At 36.8% G+C, this 22,946-nt stretch overlaps 1 protein-coding gene across 7 annotated transcripts in view; it reads right to left on the reverse strand.

The window, feature by feature from the left end:
• Window positions 1–22,946, reverse strand: part of Msp300 (Muscle-specific protein 300 kDa) — a 1,097,375-nt gene that overhangs the window by 685,375 nt on the left and 389,054 nt on the right. For 3 of the 7 annotated variants that reach the window (XM_069830614.1, XM_069830613.1, XM_069830610.1), the window contains exon 1: window positions 12,765–13,815. The exons of 2 other annotated variants lie outside the window; for them this stretch is intronic. In XM_069830614.1, the coding sequence (XP_069686715.1) occupies window positions 12,765–13,695 (931 nt within the window). In that variant the 5' untranslated portion in view covers window positions 13,696–13,815. Of the gene's footprint in view, window positions 1–12,764; window positions 13,934–22,946 lie in introns of those variants that run through there. 2 more of the 7 variants (XM_069830612.1, XM_069830617.1) reach the window with 2 other exon arrangements.

The following is a 22,946-nucleotide window of genomic DNA, read 5'->3' on the forward strand; positions in this document are numbered from 1 at the left end:
ATATAAACCGCAAGAATTCTCCGATTACATATTTGAACATATATTAACTTCCCGACTAACAGCCCACGCTCATCATGTTTAATATACGAGTCACACATCTTCGTCAGATTTCCTGCTACTGTAAGGTCAACCAGCAACTAATGCAATTAAATGAAACATTCGAAGTACTAAGATTTGAGTCATTACGGATGGAAAAATGATCTAATAATAATGCTTTGTATGTCTTCGAAGTATTATTTTATTAAAATAAATTGTAATTTGTATATTTATAAATTACTGTGAAAGTGAAAAAAAAAATTATTAGTGCATTCGTAATGCAAGTAACATTAAGGAAGCCGTGAAAAAATCAACAAGATTCCAGACTCATCACAGACTGGGGGAAAAAAAAGACACACGTATATCCCGGCCTGCTGGAGTATAGAAAACACAGAAACATTTTAAAGCAACAATGTTGAAGATAGATATTTTTGTTTTGCTAATTTGCCGTCAATGAACAGAAACCAAGACGGAGATTTCATTGCAACTAATTAGAAATTCCTCTTTCAGATATGTAATAAACGCACAAAATAATGTACGATACACGAGCGGTATGTTTTCTTTCAATTCTCGGAAATTAAAAAAGCTCAACTACATTTCGCTTTTTCAGACTTTTCCTCGAACATGAAAACTTCAACATACCGCTCTTGTAACGCATATTACTATTACGATACAAGTGTTAAAATGACTTTTTATTTTGTGAATAAGAATGAATGCCAAATGAGGCCGCAATCGAGTGGAGCAAACCTACGAACAAAATCAAATCATTTTAACATGTGTGTCGTACACTATTAGACAGGCGTTGGTCCATGTTGAAATGGAGACAATTTCCCCGTCTTGGCCACCGCTGATGCTGTATTCCCCCTGTGAGACTTTTTCATATTAAAAGTAAGCAGTGGCATAGTTTAGTGGTAGAGCTTTCTTCTGCAGGTCGAGTGATCCTCGGTTCAAACTCGAGTGCCCCTTATAGGTACATTTAATTTCTAATTGTTTTGTACAGTTATCAATAAAATAGTTGTAGAACCAAATAATTACATCAAAATGGAAGTAATTTTTAACTTTCTGATCCTATTAACAACAAACTAACAGCCTTGCAGAAACAAAATTTGGACACAAGGCCGTATTATGTTCTACGTAATGTTTATGTCGCCTTTTAGCCGTCGTTTATACCAAGGCCAGTACACATGCTGTTTTCATATGTTTCGTAGTATGTCAATACAAAATGCTGTAATAGTATATTACGATACAAGGTTGGGAAGCGCTTTTTAAAAAATCGAGGATAAGTTTGAAAAACGAGCAGAACAACTGAAGGTTAGCAGTCTGGCCAATGTAGAAACTTCACCATCAACTTCAATGTGAAGGAGTAAAAATGAATCAGGTACTTGTAATATTTCCTGTTCAATTGGAATAATTTTTATTTCTTTTTGTTAAAGTGAAGTTTGAATAGTTTAAATAAATTTCAGTACATTTCAAATACAGTGAATTGTTTCGCATATTAATTAACACTGCCTTTTACGTATAGATTTTACATGCATTGTAGGATTTAGCATACACAGAAGGCAGTGTTTTTCATTGCAGTTATTTGTAATATTTAAATTATTTATCTAGGTTGGCAACTCTGACTTCAGTAAAATCAACTTTCAATCCTAGCGGCCGTTTGCTGTAATGACGAGAAAACACACTATCGTACAAAAAAAAAAAAAAAGAAGTATTATTTCATCATAATACTGTATTTTAAATTGTGGTGTGCGTTGAACAAGCAGTGAAATTAATTATTTATTGTGCACATCAGACGTTTTAATATTTATTATTACACTTTTACTACGTCATACTATTTTTGACCAATAAAACGGTACGAAAGGACATCTTTCAACCAATCATGGCTTCTTACCGCACAATTCTATCGCTTCCGTAGCATTTATTTAATTTTATCGCTTCCCTAGCATTAATTTGTTTTTATCACTACCCTACATTTGTTTCTTTGCTTGCCGACATTTCAAACTGCAAATTCTTTGCGGTACTATAAAACATGCTTTGCGATCGTCATTTGTTTACAGCATAGACAGTCAACTGAAAATGGCAGCTCCGTTCAAATCTGATGAAATAAAAAGAGAGGAAAGAGCAATCAAGAAAATATGCTTGAAATCGGTGCGACGGATATGACGTCAAACTACATCTTCTATGCCCCATAATCCTCCGCGAAATACCGTCAATCGCCAAATATTCAATTGCTACTATCGGTTTCGGTCATACGTAAATGGTTTAGAATGGATGTGGAGGTAACGGGAGTATTAGCAGATTACTATATTAATGTTCATTTCATTTCCATATTCTTCCTTTTATCAAGAAGGATGTTGGCACTCCTTCATATGTTAAACCATAGGGGGACATATCAACGGACATATTCTGCAGTTGAGCCGAACAGAATATTAGGTTATTTATAAAATAAAACATCACCTGCTGAACTTGTCTACACTTTTGAAATATTTACAACAACACGAACCAAGTTGTAATCGTAATAATATGAACAAAACAGCTGATAAACACACCGGAAAAAGAGATGAACTATGGGTAATTTGACGCCCATACTAGTACACCTTTTTGGTTTAACCGTTTCAAGCTTATGGCCCAGGGTTGGTTCAAACTTTTTTGGTGAAGCTAACATTAGTGAAAAAGAATTTCAGTAAGTTAATTAATATTTTATTGTATTAGAGTACTTTATTTCTCCTAATCTTTATATACTTTCTTCTAGTCATGTAATAGTCAATTAAATCCCACTCGAGTTTTGATTTTCTCTAGATAAATCAAAACCTCTAGTGAGATTACTGTTGATTATATCGCCTATATGCGATAATTGTTGCAAGTCCGACGGAAGGCCTAGGTAACATTGGTAAAACCAACGTTCACAGGCGAGCAATCCTGCCTTAGTTCTCACAGAGTCAAATCCCTGGACGAGATTAGAGCTCGGAGGCCCAAGTCCTTACAACATAATTATAGCAAAACAGGAAACCAGTGTTACCCCACCACGACTTCACCTCACAGTTTTATTTGCTTAATTTTACTGCAAATGAAAGATGAAATGAGGATAAGATGAAGTGTTGGTGGAATAAAAAGGGGGAAAATGGTAGCACCACGAGAAAACAGTCTAGTGTTTTTTTTTTTTCACACAAATTCCATCACGACCAGCAGGGGATCGAAGTCGGCCGCCTGGATGGAAAACCAGAGATTAGCGCTGAGCCGTATGCGCGACAATGCTTATGCAGTAGAGGCGGCAGTTGAGGTTAATTTAACACATGCAATGGCTGAAGAAACAACAAATAAAATTTAATACTGTAATAAAAAGTAAGACTTATTTCAAGCAGACTAATCCACGGAGAGCACTAAAGGCTTGTTTATGAACCACTTCACGCTGCTTGGCTAATTACAGAAATTCGCCATGTTACATGTTGTTTTCCTAGCTGTAACAAAATGAAGTCACAATAACACCTTGTACTGTAGAATCAGACACTGTGGCCCGTTTTGTATTTGTTCTTAAATGCATCGGATTTCCTCAGTAATGAATTCAAGTAATGTCAGAGATTGTTGAGGTTAATGGGCTGTGTAAATGTTGGCCTTAAAAATTCAGAATTTTCTGTAGATTAAATTTATAGCGTATATACAGGTTATACCAGAAGTTTAAGGACACCCTTTCGAAAGAGATGTTTCACTACTATCCTTATATTTATGTGAAATCCCCTGATATTTGTAAAGGGACCAAATGCCTGTGAAAAATGAAGTATTTTTACTGCAAACTCAATCTCTCTATATTTCAAACCGTGGATTATAGCCTATAACAATTTTTCTGTTTTGAAAAATTACTGAAAAATTACATTTTTGTATTTAGATCAGTGAATTTTGGGATAGAGTTAGATATTATCTCAAGTCATTCTTCCACATCCCAATAATTTAGATACGAAGACTTAATTTAGGTATGACTATCATTATTATTATTATTATTATTATTATTATTATTATTATTATTACATAATTATTTTATTGGTGTTGTGAAGATGAAAAGAATTATGCAAATCTAGTCTTTCAGGTGAAGCTCCCTGTAAAGCAGATTTGAATAATTTCAAGGGAAAAAATTGTTCCGGGGCCGGGTATCGATCCCGGAACAATTTTTCCCTTGAAATTATGAAAAGAATTGTCATTGTATTATATTAATTATGTATTATATTATTGTTGTATTGTATTGCTTTGAATTGTATTGTATTGTATTATGTTATATATTGTAACGGTCAGCGCGTCTGGCTGCGAAACCAGGTGGCCCGGGTTCGAATCCCGGTCGGGGCAAGTTACATGGTTGAGGTTTTTTCCGGGGTTTTCCCTCAACCCAATACGAGCAAATGCTGGGTAACTTTCGGTGCTGGACCCCGGATTCATTTCACCGGCATTATTACCTTCATATCATTCAGACGCTAAATAACGTAGATGTTAATACAGCGTCGTAAAATAACCCAATAAAATAAAAATAAAAAAAATTATGTTATATTCATAATGTTGTAGTGCTTTTCTATCATACTGGTTGAGTGGAAGAGAAGGCTGAATGGCCTTAACTCTGCCAGTTAAAATAAACCATTATTATTATTATTATTATTATTATTATTATTATTATTGTTGTTGTTGTTGTTAATAATCTGCCACTTCACGTCCACACTCCTGAATTTCGACCCTTTTCACTTTTTACAAGGAAGAAATGTAACCCTTCCACACTTGCAGCAAACTCCACAACTGTCTACTAAAATGGAGGGAATTAGCTGATTGGCTAGTAGTAACAACTCCCAATGTTATTACAAGTATGCAATGGCAATGGCGGTCCCGAGTCAATTTGCTGCGCTGCCTTATTTTTAACACGATGCTGCACCTAGCTTGAATGCATTTCGGGGTGTATGAGCTATCTCCGAGTTTGATTGGCCTATCACCCCTACCCACAAGTCATCAACGTCAACCGGTTCGGTCCTCCACTATGTGTTATCACAGCTTGAACCTGCTCGTGGGTAGGAATTTCAAACTCAAGAGAATTTTAGAAAATGGCAATTTTTCCTAAAGAAAATAAAGAAGACCGAGCGGGCTAGCGGAGTGGTAGAGGGCTGGCCTTGCATTCGGGAGGTCCGGGGTTCGATCTCAGGGACCGGCAATCCGAACTGAGGTTTTTCATGGTTTCCTCAGTTATTTCCAGACAAATGTCGGGATTGTACCTCTTGAAAGTCCGGCCATGGACGGCGATCCTTCCCTTAATCCTTTCATATGTGTGAGTGAATGCTGTGTAATGTCTTAAATGTTTGTGTTGTATCGGAGGTGGCCCTGGCATTGAGCTGATCCCTCATCCGGGGAGGCCCTCCATGTCCTTGTGTGGTTAATAAAGTATGTATGTGATCCATAGCTTAATTCATCTCCCGACAGGTCACGGCCCTGTAAGGCCCGTGTGGCGTGGATCGTGTAAAATTAACCTAAAAGGGAGAGTTAAACTAAGGGAAAGAAAGAAAGAAACAAAGAAAGAAAGAAAGAAAGTAAATAAATAAAAAAATCTAGATTTTAATTCGTGAACGAGGTGTCACAATTTGTTTAAACAGAAAGTGATATATTTGCACAAGAAAACTTTAAGATATTTCTAACTTTATCCAAAAATTAATTGATTTAAGTATATTAATTCTGGAGTCTAATTAATTTTTCTCCTACAAAAAATGTAATTTTTCAATAATTTTCATAGCAGATAAATTGTTATGTAATCCGCAGTTTGAAAGATAGAGAGATTGGGTTTGACGTAAAAAACTTCATTTTTTCACAGGCACTACTAGGTCTCATATAAACATGAGGGGGTTTCATATAAGTGTAAGGACAGGAGTGAAACAGAAGTCAAACATCAATTTTGAAGGGTATCCTTAAACTTTTCGTAGAAACTGTAGGAGAAACTCGGCTAATTCCGCACTACGGCTAATTTCGCAGTAGTGCATATATGATTTTACTGCGGCTTTACAATAGCGTGAACTTAAGTTTTGAGAGGCTGTCAACAGGAGGCATGTCCTCTGCAATGCTATAGAAAAAAATCGAGGATATTGATCGACACCTCTGTCGTTAATACAGTGAAACATCGAAAGCTGGCTTTTTTTCGTGTTTTGCTACACAGCTGTGAAGAAAGTGAGCATTGTTGCATATAAATTGTTCCTTTTAAGTTACTTTCATAATGTATTTCATAATTATTTACGACTGCGGAATTAGCCAAGTCCTATTGCGGATTTATCCGCACTGTTGCGGAATTACCCGAGTTGTTCTTTTTCAACCGTAATGTATGTACAGCTAAATATAATATTTGCATTTTAATAGGTCTCTTTATCTCATTTGGTAATGAAAGGTTTCGTCCATGTATACATACCTTGATAATATTTTTCAATAAACATTTTGATAAAAATATGATAGATTTACTTCTTAATATTGCGGAATTAGCCGAGTCTCCCCTATAGTTATATTGTTAGGCCCTAAAACTGACTTTTAAATAATAGTATGTCAATTTAAATACCAGATAAGACATTTTAAATTGTAGTTTCTTTATTCAACATTTTTAGAAACACATGCTCTGTTTTCTCGGAAATGGCTGAATTTAATTTCTAAAATTTTACATAACTATCCAATGTAATGCAGTACATACGTAAGTGAAGAAGCTTTCATTAATATAATGCAAATATTCATTCAGATATAACTATGATACTCTGATTCAGTCCACGACATTCACACAAGAACATGCTCCATTATCAATATTTCATGTGATGACCCATTGAAGCGTTGCTATTTTCAGCTAAGAAAAATAAAGGCAGTCGATTACAAAAGGCACATCTATAATACATCAGATTCATCAGTAGTATTAGAAGTCGATAATTTCGATGAACATCGATCAATTTCATAAATGCTTTATATAGGTTCCAATGAACTTCAACGGATTTCCCCACGACTCTGTCACCGAAAACGCCATAGATTATTTTAAAAACTGTTCTTTATGGGCCACCTATTTATTATTTTAATCTTCGAATTATCTCATTAACGTACATAATTCAACTGTCACCAAAAAAAAAAAAATACTTTAGAGATACGGAGGAATGTGTTCGTTTCTTTGTAGCGAAATAATTAATCATTAATCTAGTGATAAACAATCTTGTCACATAAATCCCTACATTCTGAACTTCTCAGAGGATTTGAACTTCGGACCTATATTAAAAATAGTAGTCCATTAAATTAGAGAAGACAAGGAAAAGTTCAAAGTTTATATTTTCAACTCTCAACTTCTCTCACACACAAGGGATGACCATAATGTTTTGAGAAAAACACGGAATGTTTTTTTTTTTTTTTTTTAGCTATAAACAGGACAAGTGCTCTCTTAACTTCTGGAAATAAGCCCATCGAACTTACACTGGCATGTTGTAAATATTATGATACGCCAATATCAAGTGACACATACGGTAGTTGTCGCACTTGTGTAAGCCACTCTTTCCCACTCACGATGCATTATTTGAAATAAAGATAGAAATTTGTTCTACTTTCTGCAAAAGTAGTAGGCTTAAATATAATAAAATAACATGTAAAGCTAGGAATGTTATAATTAGGGCTAGGATTTTGATGAAATTTCATCTTTTTTCTAGTAAGCCAGAAACACAGCTGCTTTAGTATTTATATGTTATGTGATGAACTGAGTGTTTTAAGACATAGTTGTTAGGGCATTTTTTTGCATTTTTTGCCTGTTTCGGCTCATAAGAGCATCTTTTGTCTTATCCGGTCATTTTTTAGGCATTTTCATTTAATTTTGGCCATAAATCCTCATTATTAATGTAAAATAATGTATATATTCTTTGATATTTTCTCTACATATTTTGTCCATTAATACCCATTATTTTGTATAATATTTTAATCGTTTTTCTACACAAATATTGCCATTTTAATGTAGTATACCCCATGTAATGGATCAGTCCAACCACCCCTTTAATATAGACTCCTCTATACCTGTTAGTTCTGGATAACAGTGGCCTTGTGGTGGACTACATGGAACTACATCAGGTAATATAATTAATTAAAGTGTACTACTTAGAAAAAATTATGTAAAATTAAGTACACTTATTCATAGACATTTCGCTAGCCCGCGCTACGAGCGTGCTAAACTAGCCCCGGCTATCGACCGGTTACTTGTACGGGATTCATATCATAACATACCGCTAACACTGGTTTATGAATACGAAAAACGTTAGTTCGCTGATCATCCACCGGAAGCCCGCGCTAAGAATGTCAATGAATACGGCTCAAAATGTTGATACTAGAATTTAATTTAATTACTAAGTTAGTCTAAATATTAAGTAGTACAAACCTCTTTTCCTACTAAGCCAATTATATAAGATCAATTTTTAGGGCATTTTAAGGGCATTTTTTGAAAGATTTTTAGGTCATAAATGCATTGCTTTTAGGACATTTTTTCATGATTAATAAGTCATCAAAATCCTAGCCCTAGTTATAATAATGTTGTTCTTCATACGGTGCAGCATTTGTGTATTCATTTAAAGAATGTCTGTTTCTCGCATACCATCGTTGAAAACTTGAAAACATCTGGTAATTACAATCTGTACACAGAATATTTAAGTGTGTATCGTACGTAAACACAGCTGGATGATGTGTGGCAAGCGTAGTTCACATTGTAGGGCCATAGTGGTATAGTATTCGCGTTAAATTAATACTCAGCCGATGTCAAGAGATGTCGTTGACGAAATAAAAATAAGAGTTTTATATTAAAAAGTCTGAGACTTTGTTATTTTCTCGGCATCAATTTACATTAGGAACTAATTCATTGCTGTGGAGTAACGGTTAGCATACCTGACGTGAAACGAGGGGCCCGGGTTCAAATCCTGGTTGGAGCAAGTAACCTGGTTGAGGTTTTCTCCGGGGTTTTCCCTCAACCCAATAACAGCAAATGCTGGGTAACTTTCGGCGTTGGAACCTGGACTCATTTCTCTCGTATTATCACCTTCGTCTCATTTAGACGCTATATAACCATAGCAGCTGAAAAATCGTTGTAAAATAACCGATAAAAAACATTAGAAACCAACATCGTCGTCACTATATAGCAACCTTACAGTTCCATACACGTTAACTACTCTCAGTACTGCGTTCGTGCTCGAATGTATCACCTATGTGCAGAATGATTCACATAGCCCATACTGACATTTACAAAACTTAATTCAGGGACAATTGAAGGTTTCAGAACCATAGTGGGCCAAGCGCCATTTACTAAAACCGTAAAAAAAATAAAGGTTAAAATGAAGTTTTTATCATAATTCAATGGAAACATATAGCAGGTAAAATAAATTATACACATTAAAACTAAATAATATGTCAATTTTCATTAAACTATGCTATTCACTTAAATTTAACCCTTGCTTTCTCCGTTTTTAATAAATGGCGCTTGGCCCACTATGGCTCTGAACCCTTCGATTCTCAGTAAAATATGTTACTTTTCTTGTACTTTCTCGTGATGGGAGAGATTACGAGAACTTTTCGTTATTTAATTTTACAAATCACATAGGAATAAAAGTTGTATGAATTGTATATTTGGTAATTTGTTCACTCTGTGCAAAACGACAGCAAATTTGGAAACTAACTTTCCTCTTCAATACGCCTGATTGCACTCGTGTGATGATACGGGACCGACAATCACCTAATGCTAATCGAAGAACACGCATGTGTATTTATCTATATTGGGAAATGTTGCGTATGCGCAGAATAGCTAGAAGCCTGGTTCACAGTGATACATCTCTCAAATTGGAAATAACTGAGTAACTATGAGCAATCGGATACATATTAATAAGAACTTTTATATTCAAAATTACCCCAGGAAGAAGCTCGCAAGTGCAGATACAGTTACAAAAACAGAGTGTAGAGTAGCGCTACTGACAAGTGAGAAGTTTCAGACTTCCACGGTAATTGGTCAGTGGAATAAAAATAGAATTTTTCGACAGTGTGTTGCAATTTGATATCTTCTACATCTCAGAATTATATTACACGGCAGGAACACTACCATAAGAAAGTTTTATGACACAGTAACTAATAAATTTAAATAAATGCTGTTCGTTGCAAAAAAAAACAGAGGAATTCACCATTTTTTATGGTGGAAAACATGTGATTTTCACTAGATTTCCAATTGATTTTGAAGTAGTATATTATTCTATTGATGTTTATGATATTTTCACTTTGATAGGTTTATTTGTTTAGTCTGCTGTGTCACACGAGTTGCCTATGTGAAGATTTATTGATAACCATAAAAACTTGACGAGTTCCTCTGTATTTTGCAGCACACTGCATTTGGATGTTGAGTTATAAAACTTTCTTATAGACAGTGTTCGTCCCGAACACTCTGTATCACAGGTTCAGGAATTCTACAGAAGAACTAGACCAAAGAATGCACCATTTTTTCTTTAACAATTACGTACTACGAATATGGTATAGTACTAAGCATGTACTGTTACTTTCCGGCACTCAGTACTTTCCACAGAATAACCGATTCTATTCACCTATTGTACGTAGTAATGAATGGATGTATCGCCGCTATAATGACACATTCTGATGAGACATGTAATTTAAGTACCGGTACTTAAAGTTTGCTTGAAAAGTCTAGGTGCAAATTTCTGGACAATGAGTGTTGGGGTCTGGACCGCACCAGAAAGAAAAGCATTTTAGTGCAAGAGATTATTGTCGAAGGAGGTCGTATATCGATTAATCAACAATCGTGTTTTACATTTAAATTGTGATCTGTTTGTTAGCCTGTGACATCCGATGTGGACAATATGGCGGTGATACATCCAGTCAGTACCATGTAGGAAAGTAATGGGTGTCGGAAAGTCAAACCACGTGCTTAGTCCTCTGTACTACTCCTGCAAATTTAAAGAAAAAAAAACAGTGTCTATACTAGTCCAGATAGTGAAACTTGTGAGTAGATTTCATACTTCAGAGGTAGGCGTAGGCCTACTATTAATTAACATACGGTTCAAGAAATACGTTACAGAAGCTTCAGCCTACTTCGTGCGAGCGAGAGGAAGATTGTTTTTTTTGCGCCAACGTATTAAGGGAATGTTCGTGGACAAATTTCTGCACAAAACCGGTCCTTCTCTCGCTCAATAAAATTTTGATAATTTCTAAAAAAATAATAACTTACAATATTACTCGTATCACAGTATTACCAACCTCTACCCTATGCCAATTTAATGGCACATTCTCATGAGACATGTAATTTAAGTACCGGTACTTAAAGTTTCCTTGAAAGGTCCAGGTGCAAATTTCTGGACAATGGGTGTTGGGGTCTGGACCGCATCAGAAAGAAAAACATTTTAGTGCAATTGGAGTTACAGATTATTGTCAAAGAAGTTCGTCTATCGATTAATCAACAATCGTGTTTTACATTTAAATTGTGAATTGTTAGCTTGTGACATCTGATGTGGACAATATGGCGGTGCTACATCCAGTCATTACTACGTAGGCCTACAACACGTGAATAGTTCTAGGTTATTCTGTGGAAAGTATGGGTGCCGGAAAGTAAAACCGCGTGCTTAGTTCTGTATACTACACATAGAACGTAAATGTTAAATAAAAAACGGTGTCTATACTGGTCCAGATAGTGGAACCTGTAAGTAGTTCTCATACTTCAGAGCAGTGGTGGCTGGTGGTTTGAAAATATGGTGGTGCACAATGGATATCGAAGAGGAGTTAAACATACTTTACTTTAAAGTTTAAAACCGTGTATACGTGAGGGCGTATACATATAAAGGTAATTTATATTCAATTAATAAGTAGAATTACTAAATACAAGCATATCTATTTATACAGAAAGTCCAAAAGTGGAAGAGATCGTGGGTGGAGCACTCTATATTGCGATTTACCCTCATGAAAAACATTTGAGCACAGAATCGTCATCAGAATGCTACCAAGAACCAAGTGCAACGTTTTCGTTCATAAAATTCAAATGCAACATTCGTAGGCTGTCGGGAGATAGCAGCACTTATTGTCAGAACGACAACTCTTAGAACTTTAAACCAAAATACAAGCTCCTTTATGTATTGTGCCGTTTATGTGCATGTAGATTGAGAAAGTAATATGCGAAATATGCGACTGATCGTTGTACAAGCCGAATGAATACATTTTTCATGATTATTACTTCGGACAAATGTCCAGTTGAAGCAGATACTTTCCCAGTGAATTTAGTTTCTTCTGCACTGACGTTGGTGTCCATGTCAGGGAGTGCGACAAACCGTTCTCAATGAGGAAAGCAGTAGACCACTCCTCTAACCCCCCTGCCCCGCACTAGCCGAACATCTCTATAAACTACCTTCCCTAGGTTTTCAACATCTTTGCAAACCAAGAGGCTGGGGGGCTCCTGCAGACGTAAAAAACAAGACGCCAGCTGCTGATAGTCATGAATGAAAATTGTAAAATAAAATTATATTTTTAATAGTAACAAAGCCGGGAGATTTGGAACATTACTGGGGGGGTGTACAAACCTGCAACCCCCTTGAGAAGCCGCCACTGCAGTTCAGGGGCAGGTCTGCTATTAATTCTCAACATACGGTTCAAGAAATACGTGACAGAAGCTTCAGCAATAAAATTCTTTTACTGACAAAACTTGCAGTCTACGTCGTGCTTAATGAGATATTTTGGTCGCATACCTTTGATTTCCGCGATGTGGGAGTCATACTGCGATCGACTGCGAACATACTCGAGTCGAGCGGCCATGTTCTGGAAGGACTGGGTTCGGTACTCGGAGTACCACTCGATGCTGCTCGTGGAGCCGGGGCGGCCGGCGCCCTCCCAGTCGGCGGGCTGCTGCAGGGCCTCGCGCGAGGGCGTGCGGCGAAGACTCTCCTCAGACGGGAATCTTCCGGCCAGCGACGTGACGGACGAAGACTTGGACACGCTGGTGTGGTAGCCATTGGCGCTGGGTTGGCTGTGGCTCACAGTGTGGTACGCGGAGTCGTCCTGCAGGATCTGCTCCTCCGACGGGGTGCGGCTGATGGTGGCCTCCGAGGACGGGGCGCCGGAGCCAGGCGTGGCGGGGCGCGCCGCCGTGTACTCCCTTACAGACTTGTGTACCGTGATGCGCTCGAATTTCACAACTTTGGCGCCCCCGCCTAGCAAGTCGCCCTCTTCGACAACCCTCTCGAAGGTCTCCTCGAAGGACTCGCTGTTGTTGCTGCTGCTGGAGGCAGAGCGCTGCCGGGCGCCACGTGGGGACGTCACAGGCGTGGACCGCAGCTTCACGTGCTCTCGCTTGACGGGACTCTCCTCACGGCGACGCCGCTGCTCTTCCTGCAGACGGCGCTCTATCTCCGCCACGTCCACGAACAGCGAGCTCTCGTCCACGGCGCCGCTGCGCCCCTTTTCAGCTGGCTTCTCCACGGGCGGCGATTTCGTGCCGGTCCAAACCTTCTCGTAGAAGCTGACTCGGTCTTTCAGCCTTGTGGGTCCGGGACTGCCGGCCCTGGCAGGGCTCTCCAACAGGGTGGAGGGCCGTGTCGCCCCCGTCTTCTTAACGGGAGAGTCGGGTTGTCCACCTCCCTGATCTTCCACATTCTTCCCTTCTTCTTCCGGCGTTTCCATTGTGCTGAGACTACTTTCCAAGTGTCGATTCAGCCACCTGTCATTCTGACATAAGGCAGGGCTCGCCCACCTTAAATATCGATCTCACACGCCACTCAATCAGCTGTTCTTGTCCCCGATGATAAAACGAAATAGAAATATCAGAACTGTTATGTCGAATACAGGCAAGGAAACTTGATTCCCAGCCGGCTCAAGGCTCTACACAACACTATACGAACTCACGCCGCGAAAGCCGGTTCGATACTGCCTTGTTCGAGCCGGTACTCTCTCTATCTCTCCCGCATTCCGTCTCACTCGCTCCCTGCCCCTCTCTTTCTCTCGCAGTCTGACCCCGACAACTAGGCAACCAAGCAATAACCACGTGACGTAATAAGAGTGTGTGCGCAGCGTCGAGTATTGCTGTGCGATGAGACGAAAAAGTGAAACTGTGTTAGTGGTATGCGACGGCTGCTCTGCAGATATTAGTGCAAATATACCCACATTGTCTTCAGATAGATCATTTTTATGCTGCAGCAATTAAGCATCATGAGTTATTCTCCCCATGCTCTTCGCAGGATCCACACCTGCCCAGACTCTCAAGGCCAGTGCCTTCGTCTTGAAACACCTCTTAATTGCATGTTATGCATTAACGTGCAAATCTCATATGACAACGTACAGTGGAAGCTCTTAAGTTCGACATCCTATAGTTCGACTACTTACGTAGGAGAATTAGATACGCCCTTATACGGGCAATAAGAAATGGGTTTGCCATTTGAATGGGAATTGATTATGTGTCTTGTAGTGATACTTTTGTTAAAGGAAAACGGAATAGTTTATTGATTAGGACATCCATATTTAATCCAGTGACATCGCCAGAATCAGGGCAAGGGGGGGGGTGCGGATGGGGTGCGTGCTGTAAAAATGTGGTACATAAAAAATCCAAAATGTTTTCTCATGCACTTGCGCGCATACTATACATCTGTTTATTAATATTACTACGTATTATTATTATTGTTCATCATATCCATAAAAATACATTAAGGGACGTAGTTTTCTCACATCCAAGAAATTTTGTTTGTTTTTGTTCTTCAAAATAACTTATGTCTAGTATTTTTTTTAATAAATTGCCTTTTGGGGTGCGGAAAGGGGTGCTCCGATTTTTATGGGGTGCTTGCGCACCCTTTCACATCCCTTAGCGACGTCCCTGATTTAATCACTGGTTTTAAATTAATGAACTCTTCTTTTTCTATATGAGAGAGAGACTCTCCGCCTTCAACACGTTTTAGGATATTTAATTTTTCCTTTAATGTACAATATTTATTCCTTCCACTACAGGAGACAAGACTACATTGTGCCGTTTGTGAGACGGAATTGTGGAACCCCACTGTGGTACTAGAAGCGCATAAACAAGTCTCGGGGAGGACAGGGAATGCAAGTAAAGTACTATATTCGTTCATAGATAACCAATAAGAATTTGTATTCACTTCACCTGCCACACCCACAACCCTTATTGGACTGAACTTTCAATGCTGTTCAGTCGAATTTAGGAGAGTCCACTGTGCTCATCAACTGGAGTCAGAGTCATAACAAGAATGTCTTAAGTTGCAATTTTGAACGTCTATAAATAGCCAAATTCTTGACGAAAGGGCCATTTTGAAATATTCTTGATGCTCACATATTAAAAACGGAAACGGAATTCTCGCTAGACATAAACGAAAGTGAATATAATTACATGATACAGACGATCTCTATCATATGCACACTAACGTGCTGCTCTATTCCGAAACGGCTACGGGAGGGAGATTCATTTTCTGTTTGTACACTAGACTTAAATCACAAATGAGGGCCTTCCTGGTCCTGTCCAGCGGCAAACTTCTGCCAAGGTAGCTGCCTAGAGGCCCCGTCAGAGGCCCTGACCAGGGAAAATAATAATAATAATAATAATAATAATAATAATAATAATAATAATTATTATTATTATTATTATTATTATTATTATTATTATTATTATTATTATTATTATATTCCCGGTTGTTCTGTATGGTTGTGAAACTTGGAATTTCACACTTTGAGAGAGGCACAGAGGTTAAGAATGTTTGAGAATAAGGTGCTTAGGAAAATATTTGGAGCTAAGAAGGATGAAGTTACAGGAAAATGGAGAAAGTTACACAACGCAGAACTGCACGCATTGTATTTTCCACCTGACATAATTACGAAAATTAAATCCAGACGTTTGAGATGGGCAGGGCATGTAGCACTCATGGGCGAATTCAGAAATGCATATAGGGTGTTAGTTGGGAGGCCGGAGGGAAAAAGACCTTTGGGGAGGTCGATACGTAGGTGGGAGGATAATATTAAAATGGATTTGAGGGAGGTGGGATATGATGGTAGAGACTGGATTAATCTCGCTTAGGATAGGGATCGATGGCGGGCTTATGTGAGGGCGGCAATGAACCTCCGGGTTCGTTAAAAATCCGTAAGTAAGTAAGTACCTACTAAAGCTTTCGTCGCTTGACAATGTAATCTTGTAATATATTATATTAAATGTAAAAATTATAACTTGTAAAAAAGTATATTTGATATTTGTCTATTTCATTTCTAAGTCTCCTTTTATATTTTCTAAAGTCAAAGTACGTTAAATAAATAAAAAATAAAAGTAAAGTTTGTTTTTTGCTAAGTTACCAAAAAGGGGGCCCGACTCTGAGGCCCTGGATCCCTATGTCCGGGCCTGCTCAGGGCATCGATATGACGCACAGCTACCGCAGACGACCACAAGAGAACGGAAGCGCACCTTGTCCTTTGGACGGAAGATAATTTCTTTCATTGCCCATGCCTGGAATCGACCTTTATTAAGATTAAAGAGATTAGATTGTCAAAGATAACAACACAAGAATTCTCATCTTGTCGACAAATAATTCGCGAGAGTGTAAAGTGAGTGAATTATCCAAAGACATAACTCGCATAATATTTGAATAAGGTTATTTTGGGAATAATAAATAAATAAATAAATAATAAAAGGAAAATAACATGATCATGGTACCATTAAATAGTATATTTCAGTTCTTAATTTAATATATTTAATTGGCCGGAACGACCTTGGCCTCCAAATTCATGGGTAAACATTTTGAAAATAGCTGTAGAAATTATGATTAGGGAAACATTAGAATTAAACAAATGTTTGAGCTTATAACATTTTATTTTTAAGTGGGTAGTACTTAATAAATTGAAATTAGGTTCACTTATTAATTAGGTTATTTTATGTATTATTATTAATTGTAATTATTGTGTTAAACTGTATTGTGTATATAATTATATTGTATATTGTATAATTGTATTGTGTATTGTAATTTTATTGTGTATTGTTTATGTTGTGTATACCACTGCCACCGGGTGCTTGCCCATTTGCAGTGTAAATAAATACATATATAATTCAATGAATTATTATCGACAAGATGAGAACTCTTATGACATAATAAATTATGAACAAGACTATTTCGCAAATATTATTAATAAATAACGTATAAAACATAGAAACAGATTATATCATAAATTAATATATGTAATGCTTAATTTGCTAGCATGACCAATTGCATTGTTAAGGGAACATTGAATATATTTAACATCTTAATATCAGGTGCGATATACTAAATGCGTATGAGGTGCGATAAGATTGTTTCGACAACATTGCTGTTTATAGTTGGCTTTGATTGATTAAAACTCAAAGGATTCTTACACTTCATTGGTACAATGGTTCATACGCGAAATAATCAAAGAAATGAAGTTATAAGATCAAAATTAAAAGTTAAAAATATAGTTTCAGAAATCAACGATTACAGGCGAAAATAAAAATCATTTAAGCTACAGAAAGGATGAAAAATTCTAGATTTCTAAAAGCATAAATGTCATACAAGCTAGAAGGAGGCAAAATAGACTAAGGAAGACCACTCAAAAGATGGATGAAGCAGTGAAAATCAGAACAGTCAATTACAGAATAACTTGGAAAGGCAGAAGAAGAAGAAGAAGAAGAAGAAGATATCTTTGCAGTAATACTATAGTGCGGGCCTCCCTGACTGTGCGGTCAGCACGATGTAGGGACACCACAGAGATATCACAGCCCAAGTACAAAACAAAAGACAAATACCAGTCCTGTAGGATGAAGATAAATCTCTATCTATGCCGGGAAACGAAACACGGACCACCGGGTCGAGAAGCGCACGTGCTTCTACTCAGTCCTGGCAGCAGAATTTATTGTATAATAACAGTTATTAATAATCAATTTTAAAGAAATAAACAATAATTTCCTTAATAAAAGGGGCCCTAATTTGAGGAGCAATAATTATTCTGTACAGATTTTAATAAAATTCAGTCGGTATATTTTCTCTTACCTTCCATCGCCTTTCTCCGAACTCGAAAATTGTACTATAGGCCTAATTACAGGTCAAACTGTGATGTAAACAACATTGAAATTATTGTGCATAAATTAGGTCTATGAACTGAAATATCTGTGCAGTATGTTATCATCACAGACCGGTTAATATATCTGGCAACACTGTGGTAGATAATGCAAGCCAAACATACGAGTATAACAGGCATGTATTACTGAACGTTCATATGCACCTGCGCTGAGCACACAAATATTGCCCCATTTCCGCATCTGCCAGCCAGTCGTAATTCCCCCTACTATTTAATTAATCCAAATTATTCTACCGAAACCAAGAAATGAGATAATATGACTTTATTAAAAATACAATAATCAGAAAGTACGAGATCTCATAATAAAATTAAGCCAACTGAGGTTTAAGGAATAGAGCGCTCTGAGCTTAAAAATAGAATGCTAATTATGATCAACTATACAGTAATTAACAAAGGGACGGGCGATATCACTGCGGTTGAAGAGTTACGCCGCTAGCTGGAAGGTCGCGGGGCGATTCCCGAGGGGTTCATGGATTTTATTAATTGAGCCGTTCAGAGCAAAAGTGGTGTAAGTAAGTCAAAATAAGGTAATGAGGTTTAAAGTAAAAATTCTGCAAAATACAGCGCAAAGTAGCAATTAATATGTCCTCCTTGCTATCCACTGAATACTAATAGTTTAAATAAATTGAATATTAATTGCTACTTTGCGCTGTATCTTACAGAATGTTTACTTTAACCCTCATTACCAATTCTTGACTACATCACTTTTGCTCTGAACGGCTCAATTGTTCCAATCCTTCTGGTCGTAGGCCTACTGTGGCCCTGGGGTTCACACAACCCTTAGCAGAACTGAGCACCAGGGACATTTCCTTGATGGTAAAGCCGTCGAACACGTAGGACTGACATTTCTACTGCTCCTCAGTTTCTGTAATGCTAAACAAACTTCGGGATTGAGTTCCCCATACAAAGCCAAAGAAAAAACATACATTTGTACAAAATTGTTCAGTTTTGGAGCTGAAGCTTAATAGCGTTTTGGACACCTTCGTAAACCATAAAATCCATAAATATATGTCTAAAAATGAGAGGTACGCAATAAAAATTTCATGAAAGTGGATAAGCAGCAAACCATATTGTCGGTTTACAAGAAAAACACATTAAGTCAAAAATATCATTTCTGAGAAAAAGACGTTTTAAAAACTTTTGACTAAATTGAATCCTGAAAATATTATTTTTAGTAATTTGTTTCTCTTTATGTGTATTCAATTTTCCATACACATATCTTCTTTTTCTACTATGGTACTACAGCCCAAATCGGACCTTGACCTCCTCTATTCTCCTCTTCCAATCAGATCTGTCCAGTGATGTTCTCTTCCATGCCGTTACTCCCAAAACTTGTCTAGCACCCACTCTCACTGCATCAGCCCATCTATCCTTCGGTCTGCCTATTGGTCTTTTACCATATATCCTTCCCTCCATTATTTTCCTAGGTATCCTCTGGTTCTCCATTCTGTTGATATGTCCAGCCCGTTCCAATCTTCGGAGTTTGATGTGTGTCACTACATCCATATCTCGATATTGTTCCATTACTTCCTGGTTATACCTTATCCTCCATTGTCCATTTTCATTAACTGGTCCAACTCCATACACATATAGTATGTACATTATATGAGGAACAAACTTTCAAAACCGGACATGTCCATTTTCAGAAAATACACTTCAGATGCCAAAAGCTTACATCTCTGCAATGAACAAAATATTTCCAGTGTTGAAATATTAAAGTTTTATTTTTTTGCTATAGATTCTTATAGAATTTCACCATATAAAAAAATTCCTTTATTACACAATAACATATTTGTAGCATTTTCTGAAATGTGACATGTCAGGTTTTGAACGTTTGCTCCTTTTCTCAGAAGTAACATTTCTGACAATGTGTTTTGCTTGTAAAGCGATGAAATACTTGTCTTCCAAGTTTGCAAAATACATTCATGAATTTTTCTTGTTTAAGACAAAAGTATCACTTTCGAAGTATATTTGAAATGTTTGAAATAGCATTAAAAATAAGATTTACATCAAATAAAATGTAGAAACTCATTAATATAACATTTAGACATTATTTTCATTTCAGTCTCCAATTATTAACAGTTTCTCTTCCAAGACAAAGATTACGGAACCTAAAGCTCTCATAATTTAGAGTTCTATAGATTCTTAATGTGTTGGAAAATTTTTGAATTCATAATAATAACATCGATTAAAAAGAATTCTCCCTTTTGCCACGATGTAAAATATTATTATCGAGCGGTAATTTGATTTAAAGACTCACATTACTGAGTAAAGAGCTTTGATCTATAGCATTTCGAAATAAAAGTTGTGAGAACAAACGGAATCAAACAATTGAAAACAAATATTAAGTTAAACCTATTCTTTTGTAAATTAAATTGTTTTTTATATTTATGTTAAACTTTGAACAACTTCAAAGGGATCTGATATTTGAATAACACTGTATGTTTATGTGTGAATGTGTGTGTGAATGTACGTGTGTATACACTATATATTAGTTTACTATAGGCTACATAGTGATTTGACACGGAAAATCAATTATTTGCAAGTACTACTTTTGCTATACGTTTCACAGACAAATTTTAAAACACAAATCAAACTGGTAAGGGAATATTAAAGAACCGAAAATACATCGAAATTCATTAACAACTATTTCATTGTCTTAATAGGTTCAGAGGAATTAATTTTAAAAAATTCTTTATTTAAAGTTTTATTTTTACTTTTATGCCCCGAAGTCGCGTTTACATACAGTTGCGGAAAACCTTTGGAAAAACGAATCAGGTACTGTTCTCCAACCAGGAGATCAACCGTGAAAGGAATGTGCTTACTATTGCGTCATCTATTGGAGCGAAGTAGATACATAATATTATCGTTATAACGTCAGTTTAAAAACCATGCGCTCTCCTGCATATGTTATTTCCTGTATGGAGGGATTAAAAGACCAGGAGATTAACAGTGATCTAATTTTGTAACTAGGGTAGTATAAACATGTGTGTATCAGTGTTATTCTTTGAGCTGTCAGAGTTAGCCAATAGAGATACGAGTGCCCACGTGTGTGACCTTACGACACTTTATGACATCAACATTCATTCACAGCATTACCCCTCTGAGTTTCATTCCGCAAAGACTTTCTCGTGGTTGGAGAACAGTATTCAGTCCAAGCGGGGTTTGAGTCCACGCCGTTCGCCCGCTTAATAACAATAGTGATGGATGATGACCAGCAACATCGTTATTTTCCGTCCTGCCCTCACATTCGTGGGAAATATGAACCGGCATTAATCGTACACAAATAAGAAACTCTTTGGTTAAATGGTCAGCTTGGCATAAGATCACCATTTAAGGGGAGAGGATGGTATTTTTGATGAAAAATGACTAAATTAAAAAAAAAATATCTTTAAAATACTCTGTGATATGTGTGGATCGCTATTGTTAAACTTCTTGCATTATGGATTTTTAAATCACTCGCCCACTTTTATTGTTGTTTCCGGTAAACTAAATTTTCAAACATTTTTTTTTCTTTAAAATACCCTTTGATATGTCTGGAATGCATTGTATAACATTTTGTGGGTATTTGTGCCCTTATCGGATGTTGAGACGTCATTTTTAAACTTCCTGCGCTATGGATTTTTAAATCACACGCCCGCTTTTATCGGTTTCCATAACTTCATTGTTTTTCCTATATTGCCAGACAAAAATGGATATAATTTCTTAACTATTAAAGATACATGCATGAAATTTAGAACACACATTCTTTAGACTATTAGGAAACCTTTCTCTGTAACAGAATTTTGTTAATTGATTTCATTTTAAAAATACGTCCGTTTGTTTGCAAGAAAGGAAATCAGAAAATTGTTACTAAATTTTAATTGTTTATTTTACAAACGTAGGGACTAATATCAAAATTCTGTTACAGACAGCTTGTAGAACATGCTTTTGCAAATACATTGCAAAAACTGTTTGAATCTATCTTTAAAAACGGTTTAGATATATCGGTTTTAGTACAATCCTGCATTGGGTATATTTTTTTTCAAATTTGGGCTCCCAAATATATATATATATATATACTTTTTTTTTTTTTCAAAATATTTTTATTTGGTTGAGTTGCCACAGCTATGAGCTCTCTACATACAAAAAATTAATAATTTACACCTAATAGGAAAAAAGTTTAAAAAAATACCATCCTCTCCCCTTAAGACAACTGAAAATATGTAGGACAAGAAAAACAGATAAACTATTCCACCAGGAATGGAATCCGGACCCCCTGAGCTTTAAACTATAAACGCTAGAGTCACAGAGGAAGATATCTGAGACGAAATTATGACAATGACAATTATGACAATGTTACTATAAATAATGCTCCACTTTATACTGCGTAACTTCACGCATAGAAAATTTTATCTGCCATTTCTGAGAACTGACACATATGGTGACGTTTATCTACACGTTTTCAAGCAGTCGTCTGTAAGCCGTTGTGTAGTCTGCTTAAGTTGGCGATGACACATGACACCCTGCAGACCTACCAAATTGCAACCGAAAGTTTATGGGTCAGCACATATCCGAAAGCCAGGTCTAGTTTCTTTTTATTGCATACTTATCCTTCCAAAGTCATGGCGTCATCGTTACATCATAACCATAACCAGCGTCATCAACATTAATATCAACATCATTAGCATCGTCATTATCAACATAATCAAAGGCATATATATAGTAGGAGCACTCAGCGCGCCAAGCTAAGGGTCCCGGGTTCGATTCCCGGTCCGGTGCCGGAACGAATGTTTCTCCATTAATAAGTATCTACGTGA

The sequence above is a fragment of the Periplaneta americana genome, chromosome 7, assembly GCF_040183065.1.
Source record: "Periplaneta americana isolate PAMFEO1 chromosome 7, P.americana_PAMFEO1_priV1, whole genome shotgun sequence".
NCBI lineage: Eukaryota > Metazoa > Arthropoda > Insecta > Blattodea > Blattidae > Periplaneta > Periplaneta americana.